At 45.1% G+C, this 18957-nt stretch overlaps 1 protein-coding gene across 1 annotated transcript; it reads left to right on the top strand.

Moving 5' to 3' along the window:
• The first annotated feature begins 16339 nt into the window (after positions 1 to 16339).
• LOC146358002 (olfactory receptor 10V1-like) lies at positions 16340 to 17605 on the top strand. Its single transcript, XM_084828837.1, is given in 1 exon segment — positions 16340 to 17605. A coding segment is annotated over 1 exon segment (939 nt). The 3' UTR covers positions 17279 to 17605.
• The last annotated feature ends 1352 nt before the right edge of the window (positions 17606 to 18957 follow it).

The raw sequence follows: 18957 nt of genomic DNA, 5'->3' as shown, positions 1-18957 counted from the left end.
CATGAAACAAAACAGTCATAACACACGTACACAGACGTAACAGCATCATGAAAGACATCCCAGTAAGCAGCAAATAAAACAACTTGTCAAAATGCCCACTGGAAGTTCATACAGTCATAACACATGTACACAGACGTAACAGCATCATGAAAGACATCCCAGTAAGCAGCAAATAAAACAACTTGTCAAAATGCCCGCTGGAAGTTCATACAGTCATAACACACGTACACAGACGTAACAGCATCATGAAAGACATCCCAGTAAGCAGCAAATAAAACAACTTGTCAAAATGCCCACTGGAAGTTCATACAGTTCAAATCAGTCTATGTATCTGTTCTATGTGCATTATTTATACAAGTACGGAATGTGGGTTTTCTTGGTGCAGAATATTACAAATATAGCATAGAGTACATAAGTATATACTTCAGCTGTAGCAATAACAAGAAAAGGCAGTCTGTTTATGCAAAGCTGGTCCTCAAAAGAAGAGGGGGATGCCATGTCCACACACAAGTGTTTCCCCACTTTGGCATCCCAACAATGTAAATGTTGGACTATACTATAGGGTCTGAAATAATTCTTTGTGTTGCTGTTTGTGCATACAAGTTCAGCTACATGCTCCACATTAATGCACAAATCATATTCAATGGTCTCATACACACATTATCAATGGATGGAGTTCACACCTGCCTCATTAATTGGAATGCTGATGAGCATATAGATGAAAATAAAATACTGGTGCTGCTACTCCTGAGTTACAAAATATATATGTATTCAGTCATGGGATATGAACCTGCATGTATAAAGCCATAACCCGGCAACTAGCTCTCCCTAGCATTTGGTATGAGTCAAGAGGAGTTCCAAGTCTTAGGATCCATTTTAATGTGTTTGTAAGCTCGATGGCTGGAGAACACGAGTGGGAGGGTGCTATTGCACTCATGTCCTGCTTGTGGGCTTCCCATAGGCATCTGGTTGGCCACTGTGAGAACAGAGTGCTGGACTAAATTGGCCTTTGGTCTGATCCAGCAGGGCTCTTCTTATGTTCTTAACTCGCTCAACTAGAAATGTGTTGATGGAATCTGCAGATGATGGCAAATTCGAAGTTATTTTGAGTCTAAAAATGAGGAACAGGAAATTATGCAGGAACAATCAGATGACCTGATAAAACAGAAATGGTGAGGAGAAAGGGAACACAGACAGTCCTTCCTTTTCCCTTCTCAGTTTTTACTCATGCATAACTTTCATGGCAGCCTTCCCCAACCTGGCACCCTCCAGATGTGTTGGACTACAACTCTAAGCATCCCCAGCCAACTATGGCTGGCTGGGGAAGCTGGGAGTTGTAGTCCAACACATCTGGAAGGAACCAGGTTGGGGAAGGCTGATACATGTGAATTAGAATCATAGAATAGTGGGGTTGGAAGGGGCCTACAAGGCCATCGAGTCCAACCCCCTGCTCAATGCAGGAATCCAAGTCAGAGCATCCCTGACAGATGGCTGTCCAGCTTCATCTTGAATGCCTCCAGTGTGGGAGAGCCCACCACCTCCCCAGGTAATTGGTTCCATTGTTGTATTGCTCTAACAGTCAGGAAGTTTTTCCTGATGTTCAGCCAGAATCCAGCTTCCTGTAACTTGAGCCCATTATTCTGTGTCCTGCATTCTGGGATGATCGAGAAGAGATCCTAGCCTTCCTCTTTGTGACAGCCTTTCAAGACAGCCTGTGTGGTGTAGTGGTGAGAGTGTTGGACTAGGAGTTGGGAGATCTGGGTTCTAGTCCCCACTTGGCCATGGAAGCTCACTGGGTGACTTTGGGCCAGTCACAAACTCTCAGCCCAACCTACCTCACAGGGTTGTTGTTGTGAGGATAAAATGGAGAGGAGGAGGATCATGTAAGCCACCTTGGGTTCCTTGAAAGAGGAAAAAAGGCAGGGTTTAAATGCAATAAATAAACAAAACAAAACAAGTACTTGAAGAGCGTTATCCTATCTCCCCCTCAGTCTTCTCTTCTCAAGGCTAAAACATGCCCAGTTCTTTCAGTCTCTCTTCATAGGGCTTTGTTTCCGGTTCCCTGATCATCTTTGTTGCCCTCCTCTGAACCCTGTCCAGCTTGTCTGCATCCTTCTTAAAGTGCAGTGCCCAGAACTGGACACAGTACTCCAGATGAGGCCTAACCAGTGCTGAGTAGAGGGGAACTAGTACTTCCCGGGATTTGGAAGCGATGCTTCTATTAATGCAGCCCAAAAGAGCATTTGCCTTTTTTGCAGCCACATCACATTGTTGGCTCATATTCAGCTTGTGATCAACAACAATTCCAAGATCCTTCTCGCTTGTAGTGTTGTTGAGCCACGTATCCCCCATCTTGTAACTGTGCATTTGGTTTCTTTTTCCTAGGTTCAAAACTTGGCATTTATCTTCTATATATATATACAAGTCAAAAATTGTGTGTGGGTTTGTGTGTTTGTGGCTGGCTGCAGAGCCATCTGTAACACAGGGAATAAGGGGGAGATGCCCTGGGTGTAATCACACTGTAGGGGCCCACTGAGCCTGCCATTTAGGCCCTACAGTTGCTGACCCTTTTACTTCACATTCTCACTTGCCAGAGTGTATGACAGGAGTCACTGGGTTACATTATTACTTTGTTTATACATTCCCCAACTTACAAGTACACCCTCTCCATCATGGTACAGGCCAGGTTTCTGATTTCAGCTACTAGTCATCCTATTGGCCATCTTTCATTCTATTGGTCTCTCTCCCATTCACTCAGACTTCCTTCACCTTGGATTGGCTGGCTGCTGTTTGTTCCCTCCCCTTTACTCATGGTTTCTTTTCTGACTGTGGAGAGCATTTAGTTTCTCTCCCCTGTTCCTGCAATATGCAGCAAGGAAGCCTCTGTTGAAGATTTTAATAGTGGTATGAGATTCAGTGTGGATTATATTGTAGTAGTGCTTACAGATTCAGTCTCTTGCATTTTTAGTAGTGTTTTTTATTCAATCTGCTCATTATAATTGTTGTGCTTTTTTAATCAAGGCTGGTGGATTCAACTTTTCACCTTTCTTATGGGGCCTTTCCGAGAAGCGTAAACCTATCTTAATGTGTTTCTAACCAATAGTACCTATGACAAAATTACATCCCGGGCAACGCTGGGTATATCAGCTAGTCCCTATTAAATTTCATTCTGTTGTTTTCTGCCCAGCACTCCAGTCTATCAGGATCACTTTGAATTTTGTTTCTGTCTTCCAGAGTACTAGCTATCCTGCTCAATTGTGTGTCATCTGCAAATCTGATCAGCATTCCCTGTACCTCCTCTTCCAAGTCATTAATACAAATGTTGAAGAGCACTGGGCCCAGGACTGAGCCCTGTGGTACCCCACTCGTTACCTCTCTCCAATTTGAGAAGATCCCATTGAGAAGCACTCTTTGAGTCCGATTCTGTAGCCATCTGTGGATCCACCGGATCGTTGTTTCATCTAGCCCGCTTTGAGCTAGTTTGCTCATCAGGATATCATGGGGCACTTTGTCGAAAGCTTTGCTGAAGTCGAGGTATTTTGTCTTTGTCATTTCTTTGTCTTTGTTTTAACTGGATTCTCATAATTACATGCATCATAGTTAATCCCCATTGTAATGGTTTCTCCCATTCTCCTCTTCATGCTGTCACACTCCTTTTCAAGTGTGTTAGAGGATATGAAAACAGTGTTTGATGAGCTGCTCTAACTTCTGAGAACATCTGCAGTATATTCCAATGATAACTGAAATCAGAGAAAATTAAAACCACTGGAGAGACACAAAATGTCAGAGGTAGAGCTATTCCAGCAATAAACCGCTAGTGTAAACATCTGGTTGGCCACTGTGGGAACAGAATGCTGGACTAGATTGGCCCTTGGTCTGATCCAGCAGGCCTCTGGATGAGACCTATGGGATGAGATTTTGTTGTACATGGTGTATGAGGTCACCTGTCTATCTATATACAAGCCAGTGCCCAACATTCTGCCCTACCTCCTTCCAGCACACTCTAGTATGACCAAGACATTCCAACACACTCTAATCCAGACTATGCAATAAGAGCATGCTTGACTGGGGTTATGAGGAGCAGGGCACACCCCAGTAGAATAGGCAGACTGTGGCAGTGTGGTGTAGTGGCAAGAGTGTTGGACTAGGAGCTGGGAGATCCGGGTTTTAGTCCGCACTCGGCCATGGAAGCTCACTGGGTGACTTTGGGCCAGTCACACACTCCCAGCCCAACCCACCACACAGGGTTGTTGTTGTGAGGATAAAAGGGAGAGGAAGAGGATAATGTAAGCCGCCTTGGGTTCCTTGCAAGAGGAAAAAAGGCGGGGTATAAATGCAATAAAATAAATAAATAAATAAATAAATCCCCTTTGACCTTCACTAATACCAATCTCACACAGGGATGAAGTGTGTGTGTGTGTACATAGAGGTGCCCTGCATCTTGGATCCTTGCAGTGGACAAGCTCTACCCCTGCACATCACAATCATTATGTATACTTTACTACTGTCTGTCTGTCTACACCACATCTCAACATTCTGGGCACGCAAAGTCTGACAATATGCAGACAGGAGCAGGTATGATTATGAATGGCCACAAGTCACCTGATGCAGGTTCTAGATTTAACCTTGTTCTGAGTTGTGTCCTTGAGTGCACCCCTTTTACTTTCTACTGTATAAGTAAATGGCTCCCCATCACTCCACATGTTATAGTGGAGGTGGTACTGGTCACTAGCACCCTTGACACTGAATAGCCCAGCCACTAGTGAGATATCGCCATCAGGGGAGTGTGGTGAAGCAATGGCCTTCCTACCCCTTCTGAAGACAGCTTGGGGGTTGCAAGGAAGGGGAAGTTACATGTTTTGGAAGCTTTCTCATTATTATTATTATTATTATTATTATTATTAAAATAAACAAACAGGACCCATTTTTAGGAGAGAGAGGAAGATCAGTAGGAACAACAGAGCATTGCCTCATTCAGTGCTTCTTCCATTGCAATCCCAACTGGATCCCAAATCTGGTTGGTGTTGTAGGGTGGCCATGTGCCCTACTTTACAGAATGCGATCTTCTGTACAAAATTGTTGGCCCCATCTACATGGGGCTTTTACTCCAGTTCTACTCCACCCCTAAATCGATAGTGCCAGATGACGCATGCTGCTCTCTGTAGCTAGCCTGGTATTTTTTGCCCTAAATCTGGTTTTTTTCAACTCATTTTGTGTCGGACTTTCCTGTCACAGCAGCTTCAGTGCTGTTCGGGAGTCTGTGTGACCTCAGCTGGCTTCAGTGCAGGCTAGTGGAAGCGGTGCTGATTGGCGGAAGGGAAAGTAGTGTGGGGCAGGGGCGTGGGGAGAGCAGAGGGGTAAACGTGTCTACCTGGAAGTAACTCATTGCTTTCAGTTCCACTTTGCCAGCCCTGCTGCTTTGAAGCTGTGCAGCTACGAAGGAGCACAGCTGAGAAACGGTGGATGCCTGTTGATTTGAAGCTACACACCTAAGGAAGGGTGGTTGCCAGGGCGGATGATTGTCATGAACATGTACTCGGAAGCACTTAATTGAGCCCGTGTTTGTTGGGGGGGAGCCTGTGGATTGGGCAGTTAATATACATCAAGGACAACGTGCCAGTCGCTCCCCCCCCCCCCATCGCTGGCTCTGCGCTCTCTGCTCTCAGCACCTCTTGCACTCCTGCTCAGTTTCTGGGTGGCAGCAGCTGCCTGCCCACCTCATAAGTGTGTGTGTGTGGGGGGGGTTGTCATGAACGCCTACCCACGAGCAAGTCCTCCATTGCACTTCATTGCACAAGCAAGGGAGGGGGAGCAAACCTCCACTCGTTGGCTGCCCCACATCTATGCAATTGCTGACGTTCTTTTCTACTTGCAAAAGGACTCGCCCACCCTACCCCAGCTCGTGAGGCTTCAGTTCCCGTATACACCGCAAAAGCGGAGGAATACAGCACTGTGTGTACCGTAGAAAGAAGTAATTTGATTCTGTGAAAATGTGGATTCTGTCCAAATCGCTTCACAAAGCTTTTTCGTTTAGATTGGCCCATCCTCTACTTGAGGGGCTGTCTGGGGAATATGGAGAGACATGATAGAGGTGTATAAAATTATGCATGGTTTGGAGAAAGTGGATAGGGAGAAGGGTTAGACAAATTCATGGAGATTAAGGCTATCAGTGGCTACTAGTCATGATGGTTATATATAACCTCCAGCATTGGAGGCAGCATGCCTCTGTATACCAGTTGTTGGGAACATGAGGTGGAGGGTGCTATTTCATTCATGTCCTACTTGTGGGCTACCCACAGACATCTGGTTGGCCACTGTGTGAACAGAATGCTGGGCTACATAGGCATTTCATCTGATCCAGCAGGGTTCCTCTTATGTACTTGCGTCTGGTCCAAGTCTGGTTTACAGATAAAGAAATTTGAAGGGCTGTCTGAGAAAGTCCAGCTGGGAACATCTGCTCAGTCTTCAAGTTGCCCATCAACAGTGAGCACCTGGGCCGGATCTACATTGCAACGAATGTGAAGCGCTTTCATGTTTAATGCAGATTTTCATGAAATCAGCTTTGGTCCGTCAGGAGCACACGGAACAAAAAATGTGGCGTAAATTTAATCTGCCTTACTTTGGGGCTGGATGGGCGGAGTCCCGCTAGCAAAAGTGAACATCATCCACCCATCGGTGCTGCTCAGCCAGTGAGAGAGGCCTGCTCCTTCCCCGCGCCATGGTCCTCTGCTCAGGGAGGTTTGATGGAGATGAGCCATGTCAGATAGTTTACCCAAAACCCTCCCCCTCCCATCTGCCAACTGAAGCCAGGGGAAGACCAACAGGTGGGCGGGTGGGCAGGAGGTGCCTAGGTCCTGCACGGAGGGAAAGGGCTGGAATTGCCCCCTCTGCTAGCGCACTGGAATAGACAGCAGTGGCTACTGCTGCTGCTGCCTCCACTTCCCCAACTGGAACTAAGCCGCCTCCTCCTCCTCCTCCCCACAAAACATCAATATAGTGGTAACAACTTTTTGCTAGTCCCCGTTCCTCTGCCTTTAACAGCAGTGTGATCACAGACATTAGCAGGTGATATGATGCTTGTCCAGTGCTGTGAAACACTTCAGCTGCTGATTTCTGTAGATCAGCCTTCCCCAGCTTGGTGCCCTCCAGATGTGTCAGACTACAGTTCCCATAATCTCCAGTTGGCATGGCCATGCTGGCCAGTGATCATGGGAGTTGTAGTCCAACACATATGGAGGGTCCAGGTTGCGGGGGGGGGGGGCTGCTGTAGATCAAACTGCTCTTAAAGGTACAAGAGCAAGCCAGACAGGGTTTTTTTCTGGTCAGTTGGCAATCCTACATGAGTAAGCAGGGGAAAAGAGCAGAGAGGATTTCAACGGGCTAGGAGAAAATTTTATTATGAGAAAAACAGAGGAGCTGCGGTATTTCTTCATCATCACTTTGCACCTGCTGATGTTCTCTCATCTCGTCTTTCCTCCCCTTCAGTTCCACACAGAGAAGAGGAGAAGCAATGTTAATGGTAATCAGCATTCTGGCCAATTCACATTACAAACCTGAGCAAAACAAGAAGCTTCATGTATGGAAATAACATTATTCTTCTGTTGTTTAATAATGCCATAGCAGATTCAAAATAGCCACTGTGACTGCCATCTAGTGGATGTGTAACTGCTCACTGTTCCAGGATGTATATCAGGGGTAGGCTACCTTTTGGGCATGGGCACATTTTGCAAGTTGATAAACTGTCCTGGGTTCCATCACAAAATAGCTAGCATGGGGGTGTGGCAAAGGACAAGTAACCTGCCCAAAAGACTGCGTACAAGGCATAGGTGGGGTCTGAGCTCCACCACACTAAACAACTCCTTTGAACCCACAGTTTTCAGCACCAAAATAAACCTATTTCACAGCAATCCAGTTGTCAGTAAGAAAATGTGTTATTTTTTTAAAAAAGCCGGGAGGGGTAGGGCACATTGGTGGGCACGATGAAAGGGGTCCAGGGGCTTCTTGGCACCCACTGGCACCACGTTGCCTACCCGATCTATACGCTGCCAGCCACTCAGTGCAGTAGTCCTCAAAAAGCCTGCGAAACCCATCATATCTCTGCCCCATTTCTCCTTGGAGCTTCCAGATGGAGGGCTCCTAGCTTGACCAATCAAAAGACATTGAATGCAGTTCAATGTAAGCAAGTGTAAAGTGATGCACAATGGAGCAAAAAATCTCAATTTCAAGTTTAACCTGATGGGATCTGAGCTAGCAGTGCCCAACCAAGAAAGAGCTTGGGGTTGTGGTGGAGAGCTCGATGAAAATGTTGACCCAGTGTGTGGCAGCTGTCAAAAAGGCAAACGCCATGTGAGGCATAATTTGAAAAGGAATTGAGAATAAAACTGCCAATATCATACTGCCCTCATATAAATCTATGGTGAGACAACACTTAGGCTACTGCGTACACTTCTGGTCACCTCAGTTAAAAATATATATTGTAGAGCTGGAAAAAGTGCAGAAATGGCAACTAAAGTGATCAAAGGGCTGGAGCATCACCCTTATGAGGAAAGGTTACAGCAGCTGGGATTGTTTAGACCACAAGGAAGGGTAAGCGAAGGAAGATAGATGCTTTTGAACTGTGGTATTGGAGGAAAATTCTGAGAGTGCCTTGGACTGCAAGAAGACCAAACCAGTCCATACTCCAGGAAATAAAGCCAGACTGCTCACTTGAGGGAAGGATATTAAAGGCAAAACTGAAGTACTTTGGCCACATAATGAGAAGACAGGATACCCTGGAGAAGATGCTGATGCTAGGGAAAGTGGGAGGCAAAAGGAAGAGGGGCCGACCAAGGGCAAGATGGATGGATGATATTCTGGAGGTGACAGACTCGAGCTTGGGGGAGCTGGGGTGGCGATGGCCGACGGGAAGCTCTGGTGTCCATGAAGTCACGAAGAGTCGGAAGTGACTGAACGAATAAGCAACAACAAAGGGGAGACATGATGGAGGTGTACAAAGTTATGCATGTTGTGGAGGATGTGGATAGGAAGGCATTTTTCTCCCTCATAATACTAGCACCCGGGGTCATCCCATGAAGCTGATTAGCTGGAAATTCAGGACAGATAAAAGGAAGTACTTCTTCACACAGTGCATAATTCAACTATGGAATTCATTACCACAAGACATAGTGATGGACAGCAATTCATTTGGATGGCTTTAAAAAGGGGTTAGACAAATTCCTGGAGGAGAAGGCTATCAATGGCTGCTAGTCCTGATGGCTCTATGCTACCTCCAGTACCAGAGGCAGTGAGCCTATGTACGCCAGTTGCTGGGGAACATGGCGGGGGGTGCTGTTGCACTCATGTCCTGCTTGTGGGTTTCCAGTCAACAGCTGGTTGGCCACTGTGTGAACAGAATACTGGACAGGATGGACTCTTGGTCTGATCCAAGACCAAGAGATTGGTGATTCCATCTTAGTTGGAATTATGGAAGTTTTAAAGTTTGTTGAAATAAAGTCAGGGCTTGTTATGCATTTGAGAATTACAAATTTACAAGATTCAGCTTATGAGCTGACTAATTTAAAGTTTGAAGATACAGTTGGTAGCTGTGGCCAGGAACCCCTTCTGCCCATGATATCAATTGTACAGATTACAGTGAATGCTCATGCTGCCCTCATCCATGCCTCTCATATTGACTGCAATCCACTGCAGGTGGGGCTTACCCCAAAGACAAATTGGAAGGGTCATTTGATACAAAATGCTGCTGCCTACCTCCTGGAAGATGTACAGAGATGGGTGCATATACAATTTATTCTTCAGTGGTTGCAGTGCCTACCAGTTAGTATCTGTGTTTAGTTCAACATACTGGCTTTAAACTGAAAGCCCTTCACAGCTTGGAACCAGCATACCGATGGGACTGCCTCTTCCCATTGGTTTCCCCCATTCATGTATCATCTCTATCAGGTACTCTGTTTCATATTTCATCTTTGCATGAGGTGGTTGACCTTAACAAGGAGCAGGGCTTCTTTGGTGGTGGTCTCAGAACTGTGACTAGCCTTCCAGAGTAGGTTGGCTGAAGTACATCCGCAAATGACCCTTAGGAGGGACTGAAAGTTATTTCTGTTTAGAAAGCTGTTTAGGAGCTGAGGACAGTTGGGCTAGGAATCTGATTGCTGCTGCAGTTTTGGGTGGCTTTGCTTGTTTGTTACTTGCTTTTTATTTTATTTTATTGTATCTCTTTTCACTCCATCTTAAGACTGGGACCAAATGCAGAGAACATTTGTAGCTACAACATCAAGACCAGCTTTTTCCCCTGTCCCCTCCTTTGCTTAACCTCCAGACTGATTAAGAGTTCTGCATTAATCAAAAGCTTGCTCACTATTTTGTTACATTTTGGTTGGTCCTAATAAATGTATTGCCTGACTGTGGATTTTGGAATTTTTCTTATGAACCAACACAGCTTAGTTTTTCTAGTTTTTACTGTGTGGTTTAAAAAGGGGGGGGGATGTTGCAATTTTAAATATGGTTGTAAACCACCTCAAGCATAAAGTACAACAAGATATTACTATTTTAAACAAATATAAAAATTGATCCATAGTGTTCTTGAACTGATGATTAGCGATTGGCATGGTAGTTGAATCAAAAAATAGAAGTATCACTAGAGGGCAGTGAAGGACAAAGAAGGATGATTGTACTGGAACTGGGCTGGGCTGGCACACTCTCACAGCTAACACCATCAACACCTTTAATTCATGTCAATAATGTTTTAGTACTTTATTATTACTTTGTACATAAACTTTTTACATTTGTACTTTCTAAATCCAATTCTCTTAGAAAATGCAGAGATCTTACATTCTCTAAGGGTGATGAACCAGTCCTAACTTCCTGCCATTCAGGCAATAGTTTGCATCTTGAAGGATCCAGATTCTGTACACCACTGCAAAAATTTGGTATTTTCTCTCTCTCTCTCTCTCTCTCTCTCTCTCGTATTATAAACACACACACCCAAAGAGGCTGTGCCTCAGGTTATACTAGAACCGAGTATCTCCTGTTTCTATAGCATAATCTTCATTCTTATCTGACTGGTAGCTCCTCCACACAACCAAATGTGTATAATGTGGTTTCAGTGGAACCACCTATCTTACCTATCGTCAGCTCCTCTGGGAGCCCTGTGTGAGCTGAAGAGAGGCTTATAGATATCTCACATTTTATTTGTTTACCTCTTTTTATAAAAATATTTATAAACTGCCCTTTGCATCTAGCAAGGGGCCCCAAAACAATAGACAAGACATAACATTAAAAGCAAATTTAAACAGTCAACTAGATTAAGAACAGGACAAAGGGGATCTAGAAACCAAGAAGAGTGGAATCAGACTTTGAGAATAAACTCATGAAAAGCTGTACAGAATTTACTTTTTCCTGAAACTCAGCAGAGACAGAGTCAGTCTAAACTCCCCTAGGAGGGAATGCCACAGTCCGAGTGCCGCCACCCCAAGTCTGTGATTGGCCCTTGGTGCAGCAGCAGTCATGACTTTGCACTCCACATGCCCAGTTCACATCTCAACCCGAGCTTGTCCCACCCAGGCTCACCTGCATCACCTTTGTGCTGGCGTTGTCCATGGCTATGTGGTGGTGATGCAATGGCCAGGCTAAGTCCCTTGGTCAAACAAAGGACACCAGTCTCTTGAGGGAGTCCTTTCCAGAGGAAGCACCCTTTTTCTGTTTCCAAGCTCCTGCTGGGTGAGTTCAATTTGGGCTCTGGAAGCTGGTGTGTTGGGGTGTTTAAGCAGTGTGCTATCATCCCCGATCAACCTGAATATTTGTACATAAACGCACGTATCTCAAGGAGCGCCTCCAGCAACACCAGATAGGCTGCTCAACAAGATCAGCCTCGGATGGCCTTCTCTCTGTCCCATCAGCCAGGACAGCTAGGCTGGTGAGGACAAGGGAGAGGGCCTTCTCTGCGGTAGCCCCCACTCTGTGGAACTCCCTCCCTAGGGAACTCCGCCATGCCCCCTCTTTAATGAGCTTCTGCCACACACTAAAAATGTGATTATTCAGGCAGGCATTTGGGGTTGGTTAGGATAATTTTAGAAATGTGATGTTTTTAATGTTGTTTTGAACTGTTTTTAATGTTGTACATTGCCCAGAGTGGCTGGGTGATCAGCCAGATGGGCGATTAATAAATTAAAAAAATAAATAAATAAAATATTACAAACACCCTACGCCACCTGCAGCCTCCATCCAAAGGAAACGAAACCTGAGTCAGCGCTGCACACCTGCTCTCATCACTTAGAGAAGTGTAGTGAGCATAGTAATATTTAGAAGTTTCCTTTTTTTATCATCAAGTACTTTTTAGTTTTTATTCTGTGATTTTTTTAAAAATCACCCTCCCTGATCCCACCCAAGAGCAGTCAGTCACAAGGGAGTTCACTCTCGTACTAGATGCCTGCACGAAGCCAAACCTCCTACACTTCGGGGAAGAAAGAATGTTTCTCGAATTCCACTTCCCTAAGTGCCTTGGCATGCTTTTTAAGGAAGATCTTCAGAACTGGGGAATCACTTTGTATGTGCCAAAATGCTGCCCCTCTCAGCTCTCCATTTCCAGGTATAGGAAGCAGTTGTGAGCTTTGCCACCATTCATTCTTCACCACCACTCATATTATTTTCCTTTCTGACTGAACAGCAGAAGAGCAACAGTGAAGACATACCAATTTTACTTTGCAGTCCAGCACCAGGACACCCAGGTAGGTCACTACTCTGGATGAGGACTCTGCACACTTGTACTCTTTTCTGTTTCATGACCCTTTCATTTCTCTATTCATCCTGCAGCCTTAAAGAAATCATGAACTTATGAGCGGGGGTAGGTCAGCCTCTTTTTCACTCTCTCTTCTTTCTCTTTACTTCTCTTACAAGATTTTGGAATGTAAAATCAAAACCTATGCCACATACACAGACAAAGAAAAGAAAAGACGGAAGCATCTTCAGATGCAATCAGTCTTGTAGGATCCACTTTGTTTTTTACTAGAACCCTGAAATCTACAAACCATAGCTTGGTGCAAAAGATATACAGTCAGAATGGAAGAATTCTGAGCCCAGGAAGTTGTTTTGAGTTTCAAAACTCAGTGACACTCACTGTCCTTCCACACAAAACTCCACTCCTAGTTACTCCCAGGTTTCTTCGATTCAACAGTATCATTTAGGGTGAAGGGAAGATCCTTGCTGATCTACTGCAAATCACCAAGAGATCCATCAGTACACTGATCTAACCTGTGCCCACTCCTGCTTTACATCATAGACAAAATACCATTATGATTTTTAGAGGCCCAAGAACAAGTGAATGGATTCTCTTTTAAAAAGAAAAGACAAAACAGTGACTCGTTTATCCCTCAGCAAACTGTAGTAAGTTGTTTAATTCCTTTTTGTTGTGAACCATAATTTAACAATTAAATGAAGCAGTGCTTTCTTCCTTCAGTCTTTGCCCATTATAATTTTGGCAGGTTGTCAATCAATTCCTAATGTTTGGGTTGAATATGATCCTGCAAATATCCTGATATATCTTTTAATATCCTAATCATGAAATCAATAGAGAGCACACATCCAATTGTTTCATAATAATTTTTGCTGCTGTATTCTGAAATGGTCTAATCAAATTTCTCTGCCATCAAGACCATACACGATCCTCCTTGAATTGCAACATTAGCAGAGGTCATGAAGAAACTCCCATTCCAGCAACTTAGTAGGGGACTAAAAGCCATTGACAGAATGTCATTAAAAGGTTTTACGTAAAATGGTTAAAGAATACATTGGTCCTTTCTTTGCCACATATATCATCCCAGTCATAATTGGCCCATGGCTTTTTAAAGGGTTATTTGTGGTTGTCTAACACTCAAACAACCCATGCCGCCTAGGTTCACATGACACAACAACCCATGGCAAGCTGGGTGCCTGCAGCACCATGCAAAAATGGTGCCTGTGGGCACCTGGCACAATGCAACAGCCCCACGAGTGAATTAACCCATGGTGGGCTGTGTCACGCAAACCAGTCTGGTACTTCAGCAAAGGCTCCAGACTAATGCCACTTCCTGGGGTGGGTGGGTAATTCCCATTAAATCATCCAATAAAATCAGGCAACATGGCCCCATCCTATTTACTTTTATCAGCTAACTGAACATTTTCCCTGAATTTTTCATCTTAGCCTGGGTGTTGAGAACCTGAAAGCTTACTCTGGGTGTGTATGTATGTATGTGCAATTGTTGTTAATGTTATTGTTAAAATTTATTAGACACCTTTCAAAAAAAAAAAAGGCTCAATTTATTTTAAGAACAGGGATTAAAACACAGAAAAATTTGAAACAATTATAACAGCTGAAAAGAATTAACAATAAATTCACACACAGAGACAGACAAACAGATAGATATAAAAGAGAGGGAGGGGAAAAAATTGTATTTTACTCTCCCTGAGAAGAATAAAGAGTAATGGCTTTAAATTCATCACCATCAATTAAATTTGGGTACTTGGAAAAATGCCTTTAAAATAATAAAGAGTTGATAGAGCAAAGTTGCCAGAGTAAGGTGCAAAAGCTCTGCAAGAGCCAGCTTTTCAAAAACAAATTTGAGATGAGATTTTTTTCTACCTGATCCGCAGAGGTTAGACTAGATAGACTCACTGACCATCCCAACAAGGGGGACAATCAAGTGAAAAGATCTTCTGTGAAGGTCCATTAAAGTGAATAGGAGCTGCATAAAGGCACAGCACAGAATTTCCCAGTGGATTCTCTCTTATATTTCTATAATTCTACGATTCTATCACTGATCTTTCCTTTAGCCTAATATAAAAAAACAAATATCATAGGTGCTTGTTTCCTCACTTCTGCCCATCGTTTTCACTGGTTTTGTTCTCTTGAGGTCCTTTTTTCATAGAACATGGGAAACTGGCATAACAGATCAGACTGTGAGGGTGACGGCAGATGCAGCTAATACAAATAGTATTTTTAGGATGCTTCCAAATTAACATTTTTGTTTTGTTTATTATGCATTTGAAAATAATAACTTTTATAACAAAAATTTGCTGTATCTGACAAGGAAAGCTACCTGAATGCAATTTGGTTTCCCCTGTTTCACAACTTTACGGGATGCAATCTGGCCACCTTATCTGCCCAATTTCCTCCTTAGAAACATAATAACAAAAGATGGTATGTGTTTAGATTTATCAAATTCCATCCTATACAGGGCCTCTGCCCCTTTAAAAGCTGTGAGGAAGAGAGAAGTTTCATGTGAATTCTTTCATCACAATGCAGCATAGCATTTCTATAGTACCAATACGATGCTCAGGCCAATACAGTACCAGGAAATTACACTGGGTTGTGTCTCATTTAAACCTCAGTCATTTCAATGGATCTGCTCCAGGTAAGACTAACATAGGATATAATCCATACGGCAGTATTCCAGAGGCCTGCTGCACTCCCATTCCTTGTGTTGCACCAGTGCGGCCCACCGTGTCTGTAACGCACTTAGCACTTCATAAAGGAACCTCGAAAATTAGTGTCCCCCATTCCAGAACTGAGCTTTTCCACTTGTTTTGGGTTGCTTTAACAGCCTCTAGCTTTCATTGCGCTAGCAGTGGGTCTTGCTGGTGCACAGACAACATAGGACACTGCCCATAGTGTTCTAATGCGTTCAAGTGCCACACTGAGTTCATAGTGTTCAAGGGGCAAAATCCATTGCCAGTGCTTTGAAACTGCAGAATGTTGGGAAGCAATTGAACATCTGTTGCCTTGGTCTAGTTGCAGCCATGTGGACAGCCCAGTCCTCAGTTGGGGGGGAATCTTAGACATGCTTGATCAAGGAATATTCCACATCTGAATATTTGATATAGTAAAAGGTGTCCCCAGCCAGTCGTGTCCGACTCTAGGGTGCGGTGCTCATCCCCGTTTCTAAGCCGAAGAGCCAGCGCTGTCCGAAGACGCTTCCGTGGTCATGTGGCCGGCATGACTGAGCACCGAGGTGCACGGAACGCTGTTACCTTTCCCGCCGAAGCGGTACCTATTTATCTACTTGCAATTTCTTGCTTTCGAACTGCTAGGTTGGCAGGAGCTGGGACTGAAGACGGGAGCTCACTCCGTCATGCAGCACTCGGGTCTCGAACTGCTGTCCTGCCGACCTTCCAGTCCGCAGTTCAGCGTCTTAACCACTAAGCCACCGCGGCCCCTATTTGATATAGACCTCAACATAAAACTGGGAAGGTTTTCCACAGGTACTTTAGCTAGCAAGCCAGTTTGCAGTCTGAGAATATGCCCACTGCTGCTGTAAAATAACTCATTCTCCTTGCTCTTTCTTTCCCCCAGTTCCTAATTTCTTTCGCCATGGAGCATGGAAACCAAACCGAGTTCCATTTCCATCCTTTCTCGACACTGCCTGAAATACAGTTGGCCATTTTCCTGCTCTTTCTGTCCCTCTACTTACTCAGCCTCTGTGGGAATGCAGCTGTGCTGCTTATTGTCTATGCTGACCACTCCCTCCAGATCCCCATGTATTTTTTCTTGGGAAACCTGGCTGCTCTGGAGATCTGCTACTCTTCTGCCATCGCTCCACTGGCCCTGGCCCACCTTCTGTCCAGGGAAAAGGCCACCATCTCCTTCAGTGGGTGTGGCACCCAGATGTTCTTCTTTGTCTTCTTGGGAGGGGCTGACTGTGTCCTGCTGGCCGTCATGGCATACGATCGCTATGTAGCCATTTGCCATCCACTGCGCTACACACTCATTATGAGCAAAGCTGTCTGCACGTGACTTGTAGCCACATCCTTGATTCTGGGATTCTTGTTGTCCCTACAGCTGACCATCCTGATCTTCCGCCTCTCCTTCTGCGGCAGTAACGAAGTCAATCACTTCTTCTGTGACATTCCAGCCATCTTGAGGTTGGCTTGCAGTGACACCCACATCCACCAGGCTGCTGTCTTCATCGTTAGTGTCATAGTCCTGACCATACCCTTCCTTCTCATCTGTATCTCCTATGCCTTCATCGTGGTGGCCATTTTGCAAATCTGCTCTGCTGAAGGCCGGCAACGAGCCTTCTCCACTTGCTCTTCTCACCTGATGGTTGTCTTCTTACAGTATGGCTGCTGCACTGTCATCTACTTACGGCCCAGCTCCAGCTACTCACCGGAGGAAGGCCGAGTGGTGTCTGTGGTCTACACCTTCATAACTCCCCTACTGAACCCCCTGATTTACAGCATGAGAAACAAGGAGTTGAAGGATGCATTGAGCAGAGCCTTTAGAAGAAGAGTGCTTTCCCAGAAAAAATGATCCAAAAGTGGCAGCCTCCATTAAAAACACACACTCAAGGGTGACGGTAATGGTTTAACGCAGAAATCGCCACCCAAAGGCAGCAACTGGACCCCACGGCGATACATGCAGTTCGTGGCTGCCCCAGGACATGTGGAGGAGGATGCAAATGTGAAAGAGGAAGCCAAGGCATTTGCACGCTCATGTCTTTTAATGAACTCCTCCCTCAAGCTTTGTACTAAAACATAAGGCACCCTAGATGAAAGATGTTGGCTTTTCCTAGGGTAAAATTGTGCTTTACACCTGTAAATCTTTGCTACAAATCTGTCTTGAATACAACAGCATGTTGTCTGTATCAGATTTTGATGCGGCATGATTGGGTAACACAAAATATTATGTTGACCGTATGTTAATGCAAAGACATTGTGGTTTATCTCCATTACCCCCCCCACACACACACACACACATAATACATAAAAGCTATGGTGTATCACAGCAAAAGCAAAGTCCCAGACAACTGTCAGACCCATACAACTCATCAAATGCAAATACACGTAATATCCAGGGCCAGCCCTAGGATAAATAGCGAGGAGTGCCTTTGGTGCCCCCGCACTGTGGTCAGCTTTGCAGGGCCAACCAGAGGGTTTATGGGGCCAGGTGGAGGTGTGATGTTGGGGGCCCTGATGCTGCCTCCTACAAGGACCAGGCATATGTGTACAGAGCTTGGGGCCACATTCGAGAATTACTGCATGCGTGGACTACATCTGAGAATTCTCGCCTGCAGCTCCTCGCCCTGGGATCAAGCACAATGATAGATGTGCTTCAAAGAGGGAACAAGGATCGGGTTGTGCTTCTCCTGAGTACCTCCTCCAAATCCCAAACCCCTTCCGGCAGAGCTTCTTTCTGGTTCCTGGGGCTCAGTCTCCCAGGTCTGGTCATGGCCTGCTGCTCGCTTTCTCCACTACTAACTCAGGAAAGATTCCTCCCATCAGGCCTGGCCTCACACCTCTCCTATGCCTTTCCTTGTGGTAATGACCATGGAAAATTAGTCTCCATTGGTACCTTGCCTGGAAATCTTAGGGGGCATTCACTCACACACACTCACTCCTTGAACTCTTTCCCCAGCGGGCCTGGAGTTCTTTCTTTGACTAGAACAGGCTGTCTGCTCTGCCACAGAATCCCTCCTTAAAGCCTTTCCCCGTCCTTCTCTCCTTATAATGAATGCTGTGACTGGGGCTACTTGGCCTGGGCCAGTCATAAGCCTGCCTGTCCAATGTTACCTCTGTTGCTTGCTGCCCAGACATAAAGGAAGAGTTTACCTTACCGTGCTGGGTTTAGGTTCCCTTACGATTGGGCCTAGTGAATAAACAGGCCCCTCCCTTCCGCCTCCCAAGGATACATTTTACAACCAGCTTAAGCATCAAATTAGCATCTATTCTGTTTCATGCCCAACTATATAAAAGATTTACTTCTTTGTGGCCGGGGAGAGGTCCCACTATGTCACAATTACATATCGAGATTCAGTGTCGTCTTACACTCTAATATACTATTTCTCCTTTTCATGAAAACTTTAAACAAAATGCCAAGAATTCTGGTGAGCAATGTGGCAGGGTCAGGGCAGGGGCCCATGGTATGCCCAGGGCCTGAGGCGGGGGGGGGGGGGGGCTTGCTTGGCAGGGGCCTGACACTTCCAGTCACAG

The sequence above is a fragment of the Heloderma suspectum genome, chromosome 1 (genome assembly GCF_057233095.1).
Source record: "Heloderma suspectum isolate Gila_16-S chromosome 1, 16-S_ref, whole genome shotgun sequence".
NCBI classification, from domain to species: domain Eukaryota; kingdom Metazoa; phylum Chordata; class Lepidosauria; order Squamata; family Helodermatidae; genus Heloderma; species Heloderma suspectum.
The sequence above is the reverse complement of the archived record's forward strand: the minus strand, read 5'-3'. Positions and strand labels throughout refer to the sequence as shown.